At 37.7% G+C, this 19,956-nt stretch overlaps 1 protein-coding gene across 9 annotated transcripts in view; it reads right to left on the reverse strand.

Moving 5' to 3' along the window:
• The window catches only part of FGD4 (FYVE, RhoGEF and PH domain containing 4), an 83,255-nt gene that overhangs the window by 7,996 nt on the left and 55,303 nt on the right, over positions 1-19,956 (reverse strand). For 8 of the 9 annotated variants that reach the window (XM_041487466.1, XM_041487467.1, XM_041487462.1 and 5 more), the window contains 11 exons: positions 15,419-15,508; positions 13,294-13,439; positions 9,889-10,045; positions 8,685-8,823; positions 7,706-7,764; positions 6,969-7,115; positions 5,556-5,728; positions 3,322-3,352; positions 3,054-3,149; positions 2,529-2,654; positions 349-489 (listed from right to left, as the gene is read on the reverse strand). In XM_041487466.1, coding sequence (XP_041343400.1) covers positions 349-489; positions 2,529-2,654; positions 3,054-3,149; positions 3,322-3,352; positions 5,556-5,728; positions 6,969-7,115; positions 7,706-7,764; positions 8,685-8,823; positions 9,889-10,045; positions 13,294-13,439; positions 15,419-15,508 — 1,305 coding nt within the window. The remainder of the gene's footprint in view (positions 1-348; positions 490-2,528; positions 2,655-3,053; positions 3,150-3,321; positions 3,353-5,555; positions 5,729-6,968; positions 7,116-7,705; positions 7,765-8,684; positions 8,824-9,888; positions 10,046-13,293; positions 13,440-15,418; positions 15,509-19,956) is intronic. The other variant, XM_041487463.1, reaches the window with a different exon arrangement.

Here is a 19,956-nt window from a genome sequence, read left to right on the forward strand (position 1 = left end):
CAGAAGAAGAAAACTGAAAATTTATAAGGGAAGGTCACATTTTGTCACAGGAGCTGATGTAACTGAAAGAAGCAAACAAGTTCTAAGGTTTATAATTCTTACAATTATATAATTATAATTAAATTATAATTTATACATTCCCTTAAAAAATGTAAAGTTGCAAGAAACAAAGCTATTTTCCACAGGTGAGTGCTGGGAACCAAAATATAGGGAATTATATGAAATTGATCCACATACTTTTTATTTCTCAAAGAGAAGATAAACTCTGCAGGAATGCTACCATTTTTCACCTACTGATGAACCAAAAGGATTGCAGCTATACATATACAGTATTTTTGAATCACATACCTCCAAGATGCCCTTCCTCTTCTTTTCTTCACTGTCTGTACAACCAATTATAACATGATAGCAATCCTTACAGACTTTGTTCAATTTATTGCCATCATATTCGAGATGTGCTTTGTAATCAGAACATTTCCAGCAAACCACCTTAGAAAAGAAACCCAACATATAATATTTAAGTATTTCTAGAATTTTATTAAAATATAAATAAAAATTAGTATTAAGCTATTTTGTAATATATTTTTAATCATACAGAACAAGAAAGATGTCTGTATAATAAGCAATAACTTATTTGAAAATAATGATTTTCCAAATTTGTGCCACTACTTCTTAACTAGAAGCACCTCTTCCTTTTTAGCTGGTGGGAATTTTGTACTTTGCATAAAATCACATTCAGCTTTTAATTATATCTGTAGTTTCAAGTTAGGTCTAGAATCAGAATATAGCCCAAGCCATGCTGGCAGTTTCCTTATATGCCAATCTGAAAAGGTACATTTACCACCTGGTTTTCTATGTAACCAGAATGAGGTTATGAGAATGAAAAAAAAACCTACAATTGATATGACATTTTAAAGATAAAAGTCTGATAAAATCAGAAATGGCTACTTTTTTACCTTGTTAAGAAATATTAGCATGTTTAGATGTATATATACCCCTATACATATAAAATTTACAATTTTAAAATCAAATCATAAATACACAGAACAAGTAAGTCAATATCCACTGATTTTTCCTGATTTTTCTTTTCAGTATATATCTAAGTGAAATGCAATGAGGTATCAAAGTTGTTTCATTAAAAGTGTTTTTTCCACAGAATTTTTCTTTCACGTGAAAAAAAGATGCCCTGAATAAAAAATATGAGTGAAGTTATTTCAAGAAAAAAGGGTACATGAATGGACTTGAACCATTAAGACAACTGAACAAATCTTTATTGTGGACCAAGGCTTTGCAGTGCTAATCTAGTACACCACCTTCAGCTTGTAGCTCTAGGCAATCCTAGTTAAGTATTCCGAATTAGTCACTTCTGGAAAGCCATCATTGCTAGCCCAAATTAACTCCCATGAAAAAAGTCTTTTGAAATTAAAGCACAAGGAGATGTGACAGAACTATAATAGAGGGAAGTAGTTAGGAGTCTAAACAAAAAGGGAAATAAAAAGGGAGGGTGTGCTTTTAACATTAACAGAATTTTAAGACAAAAAGATCTGGGGGAAAAACCCTCTATGACAACTGTAAACCAAATAATTTAGAGCTTCTGAAAAAGTCACTTGTGCCCTGCAAAGCACAAAAGCAGTGTTATGAATGCATACCATGAATACATACCTCATACCACTTAAAAACATTAGCAAGAAATCAGACAAGACACCCTGTACCACAAGTATTAAACCTGAGCTTATACTACCATCTGGTGGAGACAGGCAGAGCTGCTAGATGGCAAGAGAAGAAAGCACAGAATGTTTGCTGTTCTTTTGTTACCTTCTGAAAACTCACAAGTCATAATCCCATTGCCTGATGGTTGCTTTCAAGCTGGGTATGTTACAGTAGCATCCCACAAGGAAAGCAGCAGCAATACTCTCTCCCCACCCTCACATTCCCTCCTTCCCTGATGCTTTGCACATGTTCAGACTTACACACTGAACCCAGCTGGGAGCAGCTCCAAGTTAACCTAATGAAAAACTGCAGGGTTTTATGGTCTTTTGGTGAAGTCAGCCAGTGCTGCCTGAAATAATGCTGGGTTATGCCATCTTAATAGGGTTTTGAAATTATTCATATTAGTAGAGGTCTCTTAAAATTAACAATATTCTGAAATAATGCTGGATTATGACATCTTAATATGGTCATGAAACTCTTCATATTAGTAGAGTTCTCTCAAAATTAACAATATACTGTGTGCAGGACATTATACACAAGTGTACGTGCTTCTGATGACTAAAGCAGGAGAAGGTCCTTGGTGGTATGCAGAGCTGCTTCTTCCAGCTACAAGTGCCAGGCTGGATGTGACTCTGAGCAGCCTGGTCTGCTGAAGGTCCCTGACCGCAGCAGTGGGGCTGGGGCTGGATGATGTTTAAAGTCCCTCCCAGCCCAAGCCATTCCAAGAATGATGACAAGGAGCCATGAGAAGCCAAGCAGGTGCTTGGAGACACTGGCAGGCCTGCTGGGCAGCTGCAGGCAGGGGGGTTTGCACTCACATGTCCACACGCCCGGCAGTGGTGCCTCCTCCTCGTCAGCGCATTGAAGGGCTCCTTGCATTTCATGCACATGGTGACCTCGTTGTCCCGGATCCACCTCGGCGCTCTCTTCCCAAGCTCAGCATTCTGAGGGCCAGGAGGAGGAGAAAAGAATTTTAAAAGCTAGTAAAAAAACTTCACAGTACTTGAAATAGGGAAAATAGTTATTCTCGTCCTCTGGGAAGGGAATTACAAAACATAGCTCAAGATGCATTTTGAAATCTATAAAAGAAATAACAAAGAGCCCAGTCAAAAATCATGATGCGTCACTGAAAGGGTGCTCTGTTTCATGTTTTAAGAAAGAAAGAGGCTCGTTTACAAGATTTGGCATTTTGAAGAAAAACAATTACCAACAAGATGACTGCTTTGTGATTACTCTGCTTTAAGAATGATGAGCTTGAAAACAAAGTTTCTGCCAAACTTTTTCCACTTATTGAAGAACACAATGGGTATTAAGAAAGTTACAAAAGAATAAGAGCATCTTACAGAGACTTCAACAGGCATGTCTTCATATTCTTTAGCAATAGCATTTCTGAAAGTTTCATTCCTCTGCTGAAAAGCTTCAATAGTACTCTGAAGTGCCTAAGGAAACAGTGGAGAAATTCTTCAGACATGGTAAAATTTAAAACAGGCTCTGCATTCTGACCAGTTATTGATCAGCAGAGAGAAGGTAGAGACAGAAAACATGAGTATTACTTTTCTGATTGCTTCAGTGACAAAACGTTTAGAAAATAAAGAATGTAGATTAATTTACCTTTATCCATTCTTCTTTATCCTGTTCAGAACTAAAAGAAATATTTGACACATTAGTTTGAGACTAGTTTAAGAAACATTATCCCACTATCAACAACTTCTTGCAAAAGCCAAGTAACTCTTCAGTAATTCTCAAGAATTTAAACAATACTAATTGTTAACTGTCCAACTTAAAAAACAAACAAACAAAAAAAACCCCAAAACAAACAAAAGAACCCCAAACAAGCCAAACCAGAAGACAAAAGTTAAAAACATGAGAACTAACACTACAGTGTATCTGGCTCTCCAATAGTTGCCTCCTCCTTGGATAATGTGTTGGGGAAAAAACCCTGCTGTACCATGTGATACCAATCATACAAAAATTAATGTTTCTATGGATTGCTCTGAAGGATGCAAAAGAGAACCTTTACAACATCTCAATTAAAACAGCTCCCCACCTGTTGTTTTGCAGTATTAGCAGAACTTTTAAGCTGGCAGAATCCTAAACTACTGTTTGCCCTTCCCACCTACCATCTGCACATGAGGAAGAAGAAACCTGTCCAAGCAGCCAAAATCATTCTTCCTGCTTACAGTAAAAACAAAAAGCTGAGCTATTAAGCATAGTACCTGACCAGCAGCATTCCAAAGAAATAATCTACCAGCTGTTTAAAAACAGTAATTGAAAATATACTCCAATAACAGTTTGAAAAATAATTATAATTCTCCTACTACAGAATATGCCAAGAGTAAATTAAAAATTATTACAGTGTTAATACAAGCTCATGAATTAAGGACATTAAGGCATAGGGTACATATACTACTCATACGTTGATAAATGTATTAGATTTTTCTAATATAATTGAATAAGAGCTTCGTGGCACTTACTCCTTCACAGTTTTGTACAGACTTAATGTATTCTAACAATGATCACAAAGCAAAAGATAAAAATCTGTGCTTCCCTCACCTAAAATAAACTTTCTCCTACAGGTAATGTAGGAAAGCTAAGAAAATAAACTTACTTTGCTGTATCAATTTTCTTCAAATTAAAACATGCTTCAGAAATGGTATAACAAGATGCCACCTTTCACCATTGAAATAGGTGTATGGCATAACAATTTACAAAATATTTAGCAAGATATCACACAGTAATTTACAGCAGATATGACTGATAGCCAAAAACCTGTCCCAAAAATCTTGCAGATCTTAGTGGAAAGGGGGTTTTGTGTCATTTTTCAAAGTATATATTTAATTTGAAATTGAATTGAAGTTTAGGTAAATACCTATATGCCATTATCTTTGCATGTTCTCTGCTGTAACTCTCATTAAATATTACAGGTTTTCCATAAAGGAAAGTAGCTTGCAAGTTCACTGGCTAGCCAGCTATGGCTTGTCCCCAAATACATGGTGCCAACACAGAACTATACCCACCATGGACACTCTCCTGCCTATTTAATCCTTGCCTCTCTGCAATGAAACCCCGACTGTTAAGAAACCCTGATCCTAATCGTAAGAATAGGATTTTTAGGCAGGCCCAAAAGGAGAGAAGGAGCATCTCACTTTATTTGAGTCTAGACAGGGGCAATTTAGCCTAGTCAATGCAAAAAGGTGAGGGGAAGGTAACTCAGCAAAAGGAGGATACAAGGACTAATAAATTGGAAAGCAGAAAAAGTGCCAGTCAGAAGAGTGCACCTGGAGGAAAAGGACCCAAGAACCAGGAGGAGAGCTTGCCTTGCAGAGGGAGGGTGATACTCAGGATTGGAAGAAAACAAGTAGATGGGAAATGGGCCTGAGGAACAGAGGAAAGCAGATGCTCAACTACTGCTGCAGAAAACTCTGTTCTGTGGAGGTAAACCCTGTGGGAGGGAGAGCTTTGTTTGCTGGACCTGCCCTGAGGTGAACAGACTCGTTGGTACCAAGGCAGCTCAGATCCCAGAGGCACCAGTGACTGACACACCCAGTGTCCTAAAACACTTTGGTCAGACAGGCTGCCTCGGCACTGCTCTCAAATTCCCAGCCAGCCCATTCACAGCTGTCTTGGGCATTTCTGCACGGTTAGCCAATGTGTTATACATCGTAGATGCATCTTCTGCTCAGAGAGATTCTTGGACTTAGAATTCATGATTTTTTGGCAGCCTAGGCTATTTTCAAAACACCAGCATTAAAATGAAATCCGCTGCCTCGTTCTTCAAATCTGTTAATCCACTCTTCTGTGTGTATATATTTGATCTCAAGGAACTGGCTAAAAAGACTGCTTACCTGGCCTGCAACTCCAGTGTCCTCTCTTTTCCAGACACTTGGAAAGTGTGTGGATATTCCTCATTATGGGTTTCTATAATCTTCATGCCATCTATGCCAACTCTGGTTCGAACCGAGAACTTGGATCCTACCAGGCTGAATTTGGGGACGCAGTAGAGCAACATATTGTTAAACTGGGGGAAAAAATAAACATGTGGTTTTGCACTAAGAAAAACACAGATAAAACCATAGTTTGTCCACTGAGACCTGGAGAATATCACAAAGCTAGACTTGGTGGGTGAGAAAGCAGGTTCTTTCCTGATCAGCTGACACATGGGAAGACCAAAGCCCTAATGCAAGACAACTTCTCTTTCTCATTTCTTTAGGAATAGGATTCTAGGACAGCTTCAGTCAATGTAAGAATAATTGTTCTGTATATGCAGCAGTCTTCATAGTATTTATTATCAAACTATACTCAGACCACATAATCTATGCCAATGTAAAGCTTTTCTACCAAATCTGTTCTTATGCCCCAATTCTGCAAAACCTACTGTAAACTGTAGAATAAGGACTTTTCACTTCAGTGTATAAATTTATATTTATCCTGTACCAAAATAATTTTGTTTTGTACAAGTTGGAACTAATGCTATTTGAAGACATTTTTTTGTCTTTTCTCCAAGACAAAATAACATTCCTTAAAATTTTTATTCCTTGAAACCTTCCATATCACAGGGGGAAAAATGGTACATGAACAGGACAAAGATATATTCCGTTATTAAAGTAGAACTTTAAATAACGTTTAAATGTCTAAAGCCGCAGCCTAGAAGCACAGTTATTAAATCAGATATAAAGTGTTTAATTTTCTCACTTTTTTCCCCTCTCATTTTTCTCAAAATTAATTATTAAAAAGAAAAACTCACTTCAGTTGAATCCTATTTCATAGAAATCCTGACTAGACTATTGCCTAGTCTGTATCAGACACAGCACATTTGAGCTTGTCACCTCTCATATGAAGGGAACATCATTTAAGTCAGCTCTCTGGCCCCAGCTGAAGTCTTTCTATTCTATAATTTCTCCTTTTGTTTGAAGCACAGGTAAGGAGGAGCTGTGCCTCAACATCCTGTCACTACCCTTTATTAACCAGAAGAGGGGCCATGCCACAGATCCCTGAGCAAAAATATACCAGCAATTTTCAATGCATGGGAAGCAACAAACTCCACCAAACCTCTTCCAAGGGAGTTGCAAAGGACCATGGCTGTACTTTTCAAATTCCAGCTGAAAGGATGACCTGCCACGATGAAAACCTCCCACAGAGCCATGAGACTTACTTACTGGGACCTCAACACACAATCCATCAGGGCAAAGATCCTAAGCTTTTACATTTCAGTTTAATGAGGATTTCCAAGTTCCCCGCAGCAGCAGCACCATACTCACCAGGAAAAGGTAGCGCTCTTGGGCAGACGTGTTGCGAGCAGCCAGTTTAAGGATCTGTCCTTCTTTGATCAGCTCATTTGAAGGGTTCACGATGTCTTCCTCTTCTCCCAGCATCTCGTAGATCTCCAACAATTTCTTTAGATTCTCCTTTATGGTGAAAATACAGTTATAAAACTTAGTAATTGAAAACACAGATCTTGATGCAGTTTAAATTAAATGATGGGAGCTGGCATAAATCTGGAGACTGTTAAGCTTTGGAAAACATATTTATACCAAACATGAGTGGTCTGACTGATTAATTTAGTTGATAAAGCTAGAAGTACTTTTAGAAATATTATATCCTTGGTAATTTTTAAAATGCAGTTGTTTATACAGTCTGCATTATTTCCTGCCTAAAACATCTCACATTTCAATTAAGATCCTATCATCCCAGCCCAATCAGGCAGAGAAACAGTATCTGCTCTTTACAAACATTGTCCTGCACTCAAAGAAACAGATGAAACCTGGTTAAGAGTTCAGTGCAGTATCAGTGATTTGAGCCAGGAGAAGAACTAAGTATGTCCCATTTCCCACTTGAGAGAATTTGCTGCAATGACAGATTTTGTCTATCATTTCTAGGAGCTATATAAATACATTAAGTAGGAACAATCATTTTGACCCAAGTAACCAATTCTTGACATTTTAGGGAAGATTTGCAATTATATTGAAAAGTGATCAGGAAAACAAGGATCATTTACCATCTTTCTTATTGCACTGTTTGAGTGACTTGCTGCAGTGGATATAATTTCCAGGGACTCTAGACAGAAGAAAACGAAAATAAGTAAAACCAAAAAGCTGTACTTTTATTCATGTACTACATGGGGGGGGGGGGCACAGTGGTAATTCTATAAAAATATTTGTTGTTTTTATGTAAATTTCAAAGTACAATAGATTTCTTCAGTTAGCAATAAAAAGAATACAAGGTGAAGTGGACGGCATAAAAAAGTCAGGTACCAAATAGAAACAATTATATGGAAAGAAGAAGAGAATTATTGCAGTTTACTGTAGCACTTCAGTACTCAGAATCACATTTTTCTGTGACAAGAACAGTCATGGTTCTCTCCCTCCTTTTCTCAAAGTAGTTCAGAAAGTCAAACTATATTTTTTCAGTTGAAGCAGCTCATCTTACAAGTGTTCACTGTAATGGTACTAAAAATTAAATAGTTAAAAGAATTATCTGGCAAGTGATTTTGAACACTCCACGCAAATACCTTGAACTGTTCTTGTGTAAATACAGAGAGGAAGAAATTTAAAAGTGGACTGTGCTTTTTCCCTGCAGAAACTTAAAAATACAGTGAGCCTAACTTCACTTTTTTACAAATAGCAGTCAAACATTCCAAATGTGCATAAAGCAAACCAAAATACCAACAAAAATAAATTAAAAAGCCACCACAAGCCCTGATCATCTGTAAAGCAAACAAATCAAAACCTGTGCGCTATTCCAAAACCAAAGGAAAACTTCTGAGCTCCAGGAGAATACTAAAGGCTTTATGGCTTTAAAATTAACTTCAATTCAAACAGACTTTTTTCAAGGAATGCTATGATTCCACTGAAGAAATTCTATCATTCTTTTCATGGGTAATTCTTCACTTGATCTTTCCTGAAAATATCTTTAATTTACAGTATCCTCTTACTAATATCTTATTATAGCTCCTTTAATGGCCTGAAGATATTTACTTTCAGCATCTTTCCAGTCTAGGGAATCCTGAGGCAATTTCCTTAGGTAGTCCTTTAGAAGCATCTCGTAGCGTGGAATGCGTTGGACTGGTTCTAGCATGTGATGTTGCAATGTCAAATTTCCACACACTTTTTCCTTCTAAAAAATTGTAAACATATTTCAATGAAGCAGGCAGAAATGTCATTACAATACCATAAAATAAAAGCTATGGTTGATGAAACATAAACAATGTGTTTTGAGACATGCATGATAGATCTTCTGAAAGAACACAGAACTATTTTACCAAATCAGATGATCAGAAAATCTTCACAAAAAATAACTGTAAAAACATTCTAAGTATTTGACAGTCTTACCAAAAAAATCTTTTACACTCCAGTGTATTTCAAAATAGGTTTGTAATAACACACAAGAGAAATACTTCTAAAGTAATAGGAACAGCTCATGTCCACATATATAAACAATCATTTTACCGGGCTACAAAGGTATATTTTACCCATCTAAGGAGGGAATGCTTTCTTTTCGTTTTATTTACAATGTCAACTGCCTCAGCAGTGTCCTTCCCTCATACCTTTAGATGTATATTCATTTCCATGATCTTAGATGCAATTAGATTATAAAAACCAAAATTACATTAAAATCTACATTGTTTTCTTCCCTGGCTTACAACCAAAAGACCCCACAGAGCAGTAAAATTTAAGTAGAAATATTCCATTCTATTTCTAAGTGCTCAGACTGCAGCAGGACACACACCTGCCAATTCCCAGAGACACCCCCACGGAGCACCAGAGGGTGTGAAACGAGCCTTTGGCAAAGACTGGCATCCCTGGGCTCTTCAGCTGCCTGTGCTCAGCATTACTGTGAGAAAACACAATATTACTGGATGCAGCACAGGGATCTAGGGTTGCACTGCCTTTTCACTTTATCCTAAAATGGTATTTACAACAAGATGCACTATTTTTATAATCTTCAGATGTTTCAGCCTTTACAATTTGCTCTTCTATTTTGCAGGAGAAAAATCTGGATTTTTGTGGGTGGGTTGTGCACATATGCAGGAAGGAGTAGGGAAAAATGCAGTGTGAAGTGGATAAAACAACTACCTTAATTCTATGGGATTTGGTATTTAACTTCCTCTTTAATCCTTTTTTCATCCACAAACCTATGTGTTATATATTATTTGAGGATCTACATTATTCTCCCCATTACCTGAATGTCTTGAATAATGAATTTGAACTGAGGTGACCGCTCAGTCCACGTTTTCACCAGTTCCATTGCATTGTCGAAATTCTTCACGTACTCGCCGTACATCTTGAGGAAAGGAGCCAACTTCTGCAGAATATCTCCAATCCTAGGGGTGGTAGTCCTGCAAAGTAAGAGATTGGAATCTCAGAGCAAAATGGGAAGAAAAAAAGTCACGCAAGGTTATAAAAGGTTTCAAGTGTTTAACAGAGAATCCTTCTGTTTGAGATCGCCTCATATAGAGTTCCACCATAAGTGTTAAATCTGAATTCACATGGAAAGGGTGTTTGTATCCCCTTCTGGCGATGTATAAGCACCACAGGTCACATAGAGGACTAAAAAAGTAAAGCTAGAAATTGAAGACATGAAAGATTTTATTTACAAAACATGGCCTAATTTATTTTATCTGCACTTCCTTAAAATTACATTATCTTCTTTTGACCATAAGTTAATCCTTAAAACATCTAACCTGTGGTTTGGTTTGAGGGCTAAACCCATTCTGTACAGCTTCCACTCTGTGCCTTGTATAAACATATGTATTAACATTTTGGTTTTAATTACTAATTATCTAAGGAAACATATGAAGGAAAGATAATCCCTTGGATTCCAATCTTTTGTGAGAACTTTTCCACATTTTTCCCAACTCCTGATGGCATCTTCAGATAAAACAGAATAGTAAAGTAGCAGATGGAGAGGCTGAGAGAAGCTGCAGTCCCAGCTGCACACAAAAAATGTGGAGCAGCACACAGGCACCTCCGAGAACTACAACAGGAATCACATTTGATGTCTCATTTTCAGGAACAGACTCAGAAACTCAGTATCTCAGTATGGATTTCTAAAAGTCTGAAATCAATGTTCTCATAGTGGTCTACAGCCCACTCCAATGCATCACTTCTCTGAGAGAAAAGCTGTGCAGAACAGAAAAGTTATACTTGAACAGTGAATACTGCAGCATTGTCAAAAACTGGTCCAGCTCCAGCTGCCTCTGCAGGGCAGAGAGTTCCTGTGTAACACCTGGCAGAGGACTGGGCTGCTGCTGGGGCTGGCAATGAGGGGACAAGACAGGGTGGGAAGTTGGTCTCTGAAGTCTTGCAGGGTTCTTATGTTATTCCCAAGTATCTGCTACTAGTCATCCTTGGGTCCAGAACACTCAGGGTTTTGTATCTAATTATTTTGTTTGATAGTCTAGTGAAAGGTATCCCTGCCGACGGAAGGGGAGTTGGAATTAGATGATCTTTAAGTTCTGTTCCAAGCCAAACCATTTGATGATTCTGTGGCGTGGGATCACTGTTCTGCTCTGTTACACACTTTTCATGAGAAATATATTGCAACAATGCTGGTTCTGGTGTTTTCAAGCCGTATGTTGTAAGAGATATTCAGCTCCAGCTGTTGCTCAACTCATTCAAAATGCAGCTACTAGACAATTTCACTTTCACTTGGTAAGTTTAGATTCACACTGCCTTTTCTTCCAAAAAAGAATTTGCTTTTGATCTGCTTTCCCAGTTACAAAATTAAATATTTTTACTCTTAGTTTTTAATTTAAACCACAACTCAAGGAAAGGTCAGAAATTTTTATCCAGCTTTTTTGCTGGAGGATAAAGAGTAATAGAAGCACATAAAGCTACCCATAGAACATACTTAATTTCTTGTGTCTAATGAGAGGAACTTCTGAGAAGACTGTATCTGGCAGAAGCTATTATGCCAGAAAATTTCAGAGACCAGTGATGGGGAGAGAAAATTACCCCAGATTTTACTTTCAGCAATGATCAAAAAAAGCTGTCTTCAACTGCACCCTTTTTTCTAACTCCTCCCAAAAGCACAGTGTTTCAAGGACATTTAAACAGGCTGTCTCAGGTGCAGCACAAAGGTTGTTCTCACACAATTTGGAAAAGATAATATCCTTGTGATGCAATTTATTACCTCTGCACCAAGAGTCAAAGCTTATCTGCAAAAGCACTTTTCAACCTTTGAAGCTATATAATTATACACACAATCCTAGTGAGCGGTTTAGCCTTTTGCCGATATGTAAAGTGAGGCAACCTACATTTTGTGCTCCATGAAGTGTCTAGAGCAGAATTTTAAGATTACATTGGGAATCTCATTTCAAATTACACAGCACTAACATAATGTGGTGTGAGCTGTTTTTTAAACATCTCAACTCCACTTCTCATGAACATGCACTCTAGTGTATTCCAGGCATTCGTATTTCCTATCAGATTTTTTCAACTTCTGTTAAAAGAAATTGGTAGTTTTTACTTATTCAAATCATTCTGCAGGGAACTTCTTATATTTCACAATGCTGACATTTTATTACTTCCTTGCATTACAGACTACACAAAGGTACCATGTGTCAAGTATTCTATTTTAAGGAATCATCATTTAAAGGGGAATCATCTTACAGAGTCAGAAGATGTACAGCTGCTGTCTAAAGCACCACTGTATGGTCTAAGATTTTCATATATATCACAAAAAAGCTTTTTCCCCCCTCATTTTTGGGGTGTTTTTTGACAATAACAGAGCTATACAATAGTGTAGCCGGAAATCATGTATGGACAAACACTTGAATTCCTCATAACAAATTCTAGATAACATAGAATATAGGAGCCAAACAAGTGCTGAGGTGAAATGACTGGATGAAACTGTATTTACAATTTCTTTTTAAATGAGGTAATTCTTTTTCCCAAAGAAGATAGGGAAGCAGCAATGGTTTGAGACCAGTTTTTTCAATTACATAGAAGAGACCAAAAATGTATGGCTATGTTTTATTATATCCAGAATCACACACACACACAACAAGGCAGGATAAAGATACTACATCTGTACATGACTATTACACAGTATATTTACACCTGTTCTATCCTTGCTGGCTCCAAATAGAGGTCAAGAAAAGCTGAGGGGGAAATGGCCCTGAAATATATCTGGCATGGATTTTAATTTCAAACAGAAAACTAAAACATAGAAGAAGATTCTGTTCCACCTTTTTACAAAAGGCAATAACAACAGAGATTACTGTACTTCAGCATTATCATAAACCACAATATGTGCTATTTACCTCAACTTTGTACTCTGTACAATAAATTCACCAGGTAGCACATAATTTGAGTCTGAACCCCTAATTTAGCAAGATCATGAGTAATCTCACTGAAGCCACTGAGATTACTCATGATCCATGTCCTTTATTTTGAGCAAATGATGCAAGTCCTCTACTGAGTCAGATCCTGAGGAAGAGTGGAAGAGCAGATGTTGTCTTACTCACAGTGGTTCCAGGGCCTGGACAGCTTAATTTGAAGATATTTTCCCTACCTCAACCCTGCAAGAGGGTTTCTACAGACACAGTTTTAGAAGTGTATTAACCAGCGAATTCCCTCTTACCATTCTTGCATTCTTTTTTCAAGTTCTGGAAGTAAGAATTTACTGTGGAAGGCATTTATTGATGAAATGTTAGAAAATATTTTATTAATCACTTCAGTTGGGAATGAACCTCTATTGGCTTCCTCAAGGAGTCTGGAGTAGAATACCTGCAATACAGAAAAAGAGCCACAAACCTATCAGCCTATTATTTTTAACCAATGGAAGACCACCAATCCACCCTTCCTGCTCCAGCTGAGGCAAGATTAATATTTAAATAATATAGATGGGTAGTGATGAATTCATTCATTGCCTTTCCCTCACTGGAAGTGAAAAACTTCTCCTCCCCTAACACCCCACTTTTGTTCTTGTAAGCCAAGAGAGACCGCAGGCAGGGTTGACACAAGGAGAGCCAAGCTGAAGCAGTGCCATTTGGGATTGCTCCAGACATCCTGTCTGTTTTAACAGCTAGATCATCTCAGCTTTCCCAGTCTTCCAGCAGTATTTTCCACTCTTCTGCTCTTTGCAATTAGCATGATGTCTGATCACCATCAGCCCCATCACTTTCCTTGAGTGCTGTATCCCCTTATCCTTTTGAAATCAAAGTAGTTGGCAGATTATGAGTGGTCCCCACGTATCATTTAAAGTACAGAAGGGACCCAGTTCTGAGTGGACTATAGTCTCTTTTAAAAATAAATGTATTCTTTCTCCTTCAGTGGGCTCAACCTGACCAGATGCAGCTACAAAATGTGCATCTGTTAATAGGCACATCACAAAAAACCCTGAACTTTCGGGGAGCTATTGTCCCTCTGCCACCCTCTCCCATGCTTGAACAAATTGTACATCCCTAGAAAAGGCTTCAAAAGTCTGGGTAAGGACTTGCAAAAGAAGAAAAGAGTCTGAAGACAGGAACTTTGATCACCCCAACTGAGACAGCTGGAGTGTCTTAAAAGGAAAAATGCCATGTACCGCCACATACACTCTAAAACATGCCCCGTTTGCTGCATTGCCAACAGAACAGTTACTTACTTATGAATACCATAAAGATTACACAACTTTTTAACCAAGTTCAGAAATATAACAGTCCCTTCCTAGTCTTCTGCTTTCCTCTCATTAGCAGCAGTTGAGCAGCTGTGTTTGAAACTCATTTTTCAGAATTCTCTCCAGTTAATACTTGGAAAACAGACATAGCAGTAATGCACTTATAAAGCCATCAAGGAAAATAATTGTACATTACCCATCAGAAAAATCTATGAAGGACATAAACATCTTTTTTTATTTTTAAACTTCTCTAAATCACTTTTCTTTTCCTGCAATATTTTGGCTTTTAAAAGTTACCATACATCCATCACCATGTGGGTCTGCTGCGTAAATTCACTTTCATGAGGACAATTACTTAGATCCCCAAGTAGCCTGAACAATCAGTTGAGATTTTTGCTTTTCATCAACTCTTTGTACAAAACTTCTGCAGTGGACCTGAGAAATTTAAACTGTAGAGTCTGAGAAAAGTATCCTGTGGTAAGGCAATGCAAAGCTAGAGGCATCCAAGTAAAGTGTATATGTGTTACGTGGGAAGTAAACAAGACTTAGGAAGGAAAACTCTCAAGTACACACTTTTACATTGAAGAAACATCAATTGTACAAAGCATGAGAGTCCAACCCTTTCCTTGCAGGAGCAGTAATTTCTGTTTCAAAAAATACAATGGGAAAGTAGAGGATATTCTTTTTGGAATGGGCAATTTCTAGGTTCTTTGGGACTAAAGAAAAATTCTGATTGGGTGGTTCAAATTAGAAGGATTTAGTAATTTTCTAACAAGTGGGTGATTGCAACATTCACTCCAGTTCATTGGAAGCCAAAACACTGTTATCCATCCTCCTTGTTGTCTACCAGCATGATTGCTTATAGTGACATCTCCACACACAGAACATATTGCATTAATAGCCACAAAATTTGAATACTTATTAAAAATATAGCACTCTTAAAATAGAAGCAAAGGCAAAACCATGAGGCAACAGAAAATGACTGATTGGAAAATCAGTAAATTGTGAAAAACATGCCACATCTCATGTAATTTATACCCACACTTATACATAGCCATTTGAGTGAATTCAAGGCAACACAATAAAAGCAAATTCAAGAAAAATGTACCCCATCTAGGAGGTCAAGTCGGCTAACGTAGGCCTTTTCTGTTTGCAGAAGTTCATTGGCAATTTTGTGACGTTTCTGCTCATCAGTCTCCTGGAGGAAAAGAAGAGCAACTCTTAGGACACTGAAGAAAACATAATTTAATAACAATAAAAAAAATTTGAAAATACTTATGACTACCTTATAGTCCAAAAACTGAAATACAAGTTTAACATTTAGTAATAAACACCAACTTCAAAAAATACATGATTTCCCGCAGTTTAATCAACACATACAAAAGCCAGAGAACGTTAAAAATCAGTCAAACTGTGAAGCAAAATTCAAAGCCTAAAAGATTTAGCATTTTCCAGTTTGTACAGGGATCTTTGCCAAAGCACCGACTCCCTACTCAACAGATCAGCTCACATCCTGGTAATTGAGTACCACTGACCTTTCAGAGCTGGAGGAACTGATTTACAGAGTAAGAGGGAACAGATGGGAGCACTCAGTGTTCACCCCCACCCCATTTCAGAAGTTATTTGAACTGCGTGTTCTTTGCATGCAAAATTATTGAAAAATGTGGTACAAAATGTTTTATGTTCACCAGTACATTCATTGCTGAATAATTGTTGACTGCCATTAGAGAACTCCTTCATTAAGGCTTTATGGAAGCAATTTTTACATTTTAAGGGAAATTTTCATTTTAAAATCTTTTCTTCTGCAAAATATATTTCTGATTCTTCTGCTGAACAGAAACTTAAAACATTCACTCAATTTTCAATATTAAACTAAATACGTTAGAATATGTAATTGTAAGTTGCTGGGCAAAATTGCTCCAAAACAAACAATGAAAGGACAGCCTTCTATAATGTCAAAACATTAGGGAAATGCCTCAGGCTTACAAGTGTCAGGCTCAACAAACTGACACTTCCATTACAAGATTCTTTCTCCAGATCTAGTGATAGTCTGTTCTCATCTAACAACATCAGAATTTTCCTGAAATAAATGGCAGTATTATCACAGTGCTTATGGGAAACTGGTAATTGCTAGACAAACCATAAAAATTCTTCATTAAAAAAAAAATAAAGAGGAGAGCTTGAGAGAGTGGTTTCTGATTTCAAGCTGCACACTGCTTCCCACGAGACTATGAAAAACATTTGCAAGTACCTTTACAAAAATTCTTTGAAGAATACTGAATATTAAAGTACAGTATTATATTTAAAGCAGTTCAGTGCATTTTCCCCCCATTTTGTATTCAATAAGTATTCCAAATTTCAATGTATTTCAGTTCTAATCTGCAGTGTTCACAGTTGCACTGCTACATGGCAAACCTCCTCCCTAAAAACAGGCTTTCAATAGTGACTTCAAAGCTGTTCATTAAATCTGTTTAAATCAGCATAGCAACCACAGTAACCTGCAGAACAGTGTTTTAAGTGCTGTCAAGAGACATTGCAGGGAGCTGGAGGATTAGTTATTACAGCTACAGCTTGCTGCTTAGTGCAACCATTTACAAAAATCTCACATGTGGACTTGAGGCACAAAACCATGGAGGTTACTGGTTCCTTAGTAATTTTATGTTTTTCTCACCCCAGAACCCCACTTTCTCCCTGAAGCAATGCTACAGAAGCAATCCACAGTTTTTAGAAGATTACTTGAACTAATTAAGAGAGGCAAAATTATGCATAACAAATGCAAAAAAATCACATAAAATTAGCTGAGCCGAGATTTCCAAACCTCTCAGTATCAACCTTAGACATCATCTTAATTCTTGAACCTGCACCTCCTGTCTACATCAATTGCACGACCTGACAGAGGGATCTTTTGTGTGGGGGGAAAATGCACATCACGCACGAGTTATATCTTAATCACTGCAGCGTGTTCCTATTCCAGCAAAAGAACACCCACCTACAAGGTCAGATCAGCACAAAAAACCAGAAAACTCTACTACTGCTTTTCTTTCAGCACGTCCTCAGTGGGGAAGCAGGGCTGTTGTTGAGGGGAATTTCAGGGAACAATTATTTCAAGGAACATTTTAAACTTCTATGACAATCCATAACACGTGGCAACTCAACATATAAAACCAAACAGAAATGGCTAGTGTGCTATATAGAAAACATTTACATTACACAGGTACATTATTTCATCTGTGGACCAAAATATCAGCAGTGTGAGAGACCAAGAGTTGCATCAGCAGGGACTGTAAACCTGAATCTCTATTCCAATGCTTACAGTAAATTTGTCAGTTGGATCTAGTTCTTTAGTACAAAGCTGCTCATCCTTAGAATAATTATATTACTATGCACGCTTAAGAAATTAAAATAAGTCATTTTGAACTCTGAAATTAAGAAGAGGTGTGAAAAATGCTAGTGAAACTATGAACTTTCTTGTTATCCAAACCAAAGAGGAGCCATCTCCTGTCAAGAAAACTGTACCTGCCAACATGACAGTGATGTATATGATTCACTCTTACTCAGGCATAGTCCTTGCCCCAAGGGCTTTTAAGGAGTATATTAAACAACACAGGGTGAGAGTAGTAAAGTATGAACAAATAAAATTTAAATTACACTGTGCTTGTTTCTTGCACAGCAACCAAGAAGTGGGAAGATTCTGGTATCCCTAAAGTAGTGACTGTTCACAAGAAGATTTATACATTTATATTGGTTGCTGAAAATACACAGCTTTGTTGCCTGTACTATTCCTAAAGACCAAAAACTGTAGAATCAAGAAGCTGCAAGAACCTCTCAAGTCTTTCAACAGTAAAACATTTCTTGGCAGAAAATTAACTTTGCAAAACCAAAAATTTTACCCTGGTTAAACTGAAACATCACCCTACATTTAGAAATCCAGTATCTACACCAGGTTTTTGCATCTGAAGCATAAGAGCCCCCAGCGCTATCATTAAAAGAAGACATCATATAAGGACTTTATTAAAAGATGTTCAGTGGATTCTTCCCCATCAGTGGCATGCAGGCAGTCTACATCCCTATTTCCTACCAGTCTCACAGCAAACACTGACACATTTGTCCTCTTGTCTTCAGTTAGCTGTAGCAGCAGATTCCCCACAAGATGTTATTCAGGAAGTCAATTGATTGAGATGTTCTTGTACTATTCAGCCTCTGCAGTTCAGACAAACCAATTTTTATGACAGGAGGTGTTTCTGCTGTAAGGCAGGAAACTTTTAACTTTTAATTGTCTTTTTGCTTGCTATAATTATGTTTCATTACCTTCAAACCAATTCAGAAAATAAGAGAAATAAAGGATACTCTACTCTGGTTGTTTGGGGAAATTGTTTCAGATCACTGCCAAATTTAATAAGTTTTGCTCAACTTTTTGCAGAAGCTGCAATAATCTGTCTTTAGTCAGATCTATAGTGACTGGGGGGAGAGGGAGGGGAATAATTGTAAGAGCAAAACTATTGCAAAACAAGCCTCCTTTTCCAAGTCCAAAAATTAATTTCTGCACTGGTTTTGCACCAGTCGCCCATTTAATTCACCCTTTCCAGCTGTGGATTTAGGATTACTTCTACTGCACATGTACACATTCACAAAGAGAGAGAGCACCACTTTCTGCTCTTTTCTGAACTAAGAAACATGACATGAAAGAGACAAGATACTTTGCATCTGCATCAAAATACATATATGAGACTCAAAAAGTTTGACTATGACTCACATGCATCTGCTCCTTTTGCTTTTATTCAATTGTACTTATATTTTTAATCAAAAGGGCGGGAGAGTGCTGTTATCCTGTGCGGAGCAACTTCAACTGGACTGCATCCCAGTTTTAATATTCTTTAATGACTAAGTGGGCATTTAGCAAAATCACAGATTGTCTAATGCTAATGTCTTACTTCTTACCAGCATGTGCTTGAGCACAGAAACAGCTTAAAGCACTACCAGAACTCTCCTGTTGCTCATCCTCCTTCTCCTAATCCAGACAGCATGGCAGCAGCTATTTAGACCACCAGAGGGCTGATTGCCATCTCCAGGTTGCATTAATCCAAACTAAATCAGTCTTAGATTCTGTAAAGGGTGGCACACAAACTTCTTAACCCCACCAGACTAAAGGGGAAGTCCTTGTTGCACAAGGTATCTCAGGAAGGATTGCTGTGACCCAGCTCAGTTTTACAGAATCAGTTCTGCACCAGTGCAACCTTAAAAGTCATCCTGCATGGCTATGTCTTGGTTTTGTACCCTTCAAGCACCAGTGAGCAATATACATCTAGTTACAGTCACATTACACCTCACAAGCTGACTCAGTGTCAATATAAGACAGATCACATGTGCAGCTCAAAGACAGATTTTAATGAGATTGCTGCCATTAGCATTTGCCCAGTTCCTTCCTGAACTTTAAAACAGAACTGCTTCGCTTTTCAGCTTTTTTCTTGAAAATGCTCCCAGCACCTTACTGCGTGACTTGGGTTCAAGCTTAACATCGTTGCCCACTGAGAATTCAGCACTTTATAGGCACAGAGAGGGGAAACAGGCATTACCCAACAGGAGACAGAAATATTGTGACAGCCAAAAGTGCCTTGGACTGTACCCAGGCTTATGCTCAGGTGGTGA

Source organism: Pyrgilauda ruficollis, unplaced genomic scaffold, assembly GCF_017590135.1.
Source record: "Pyrgilauda ruficollis isolate IOZ18807 unplaced genomic scaffold, ASM1759013v1 scaffold80, whole genome shotgun sequence".
NCBI classification, from domain to species: Eukaryota; Metazoa; Chordata; class Aves; order Passeriformes; family Passeridae; genus Pyrgilauda; species Pyrgilauda ruficollis.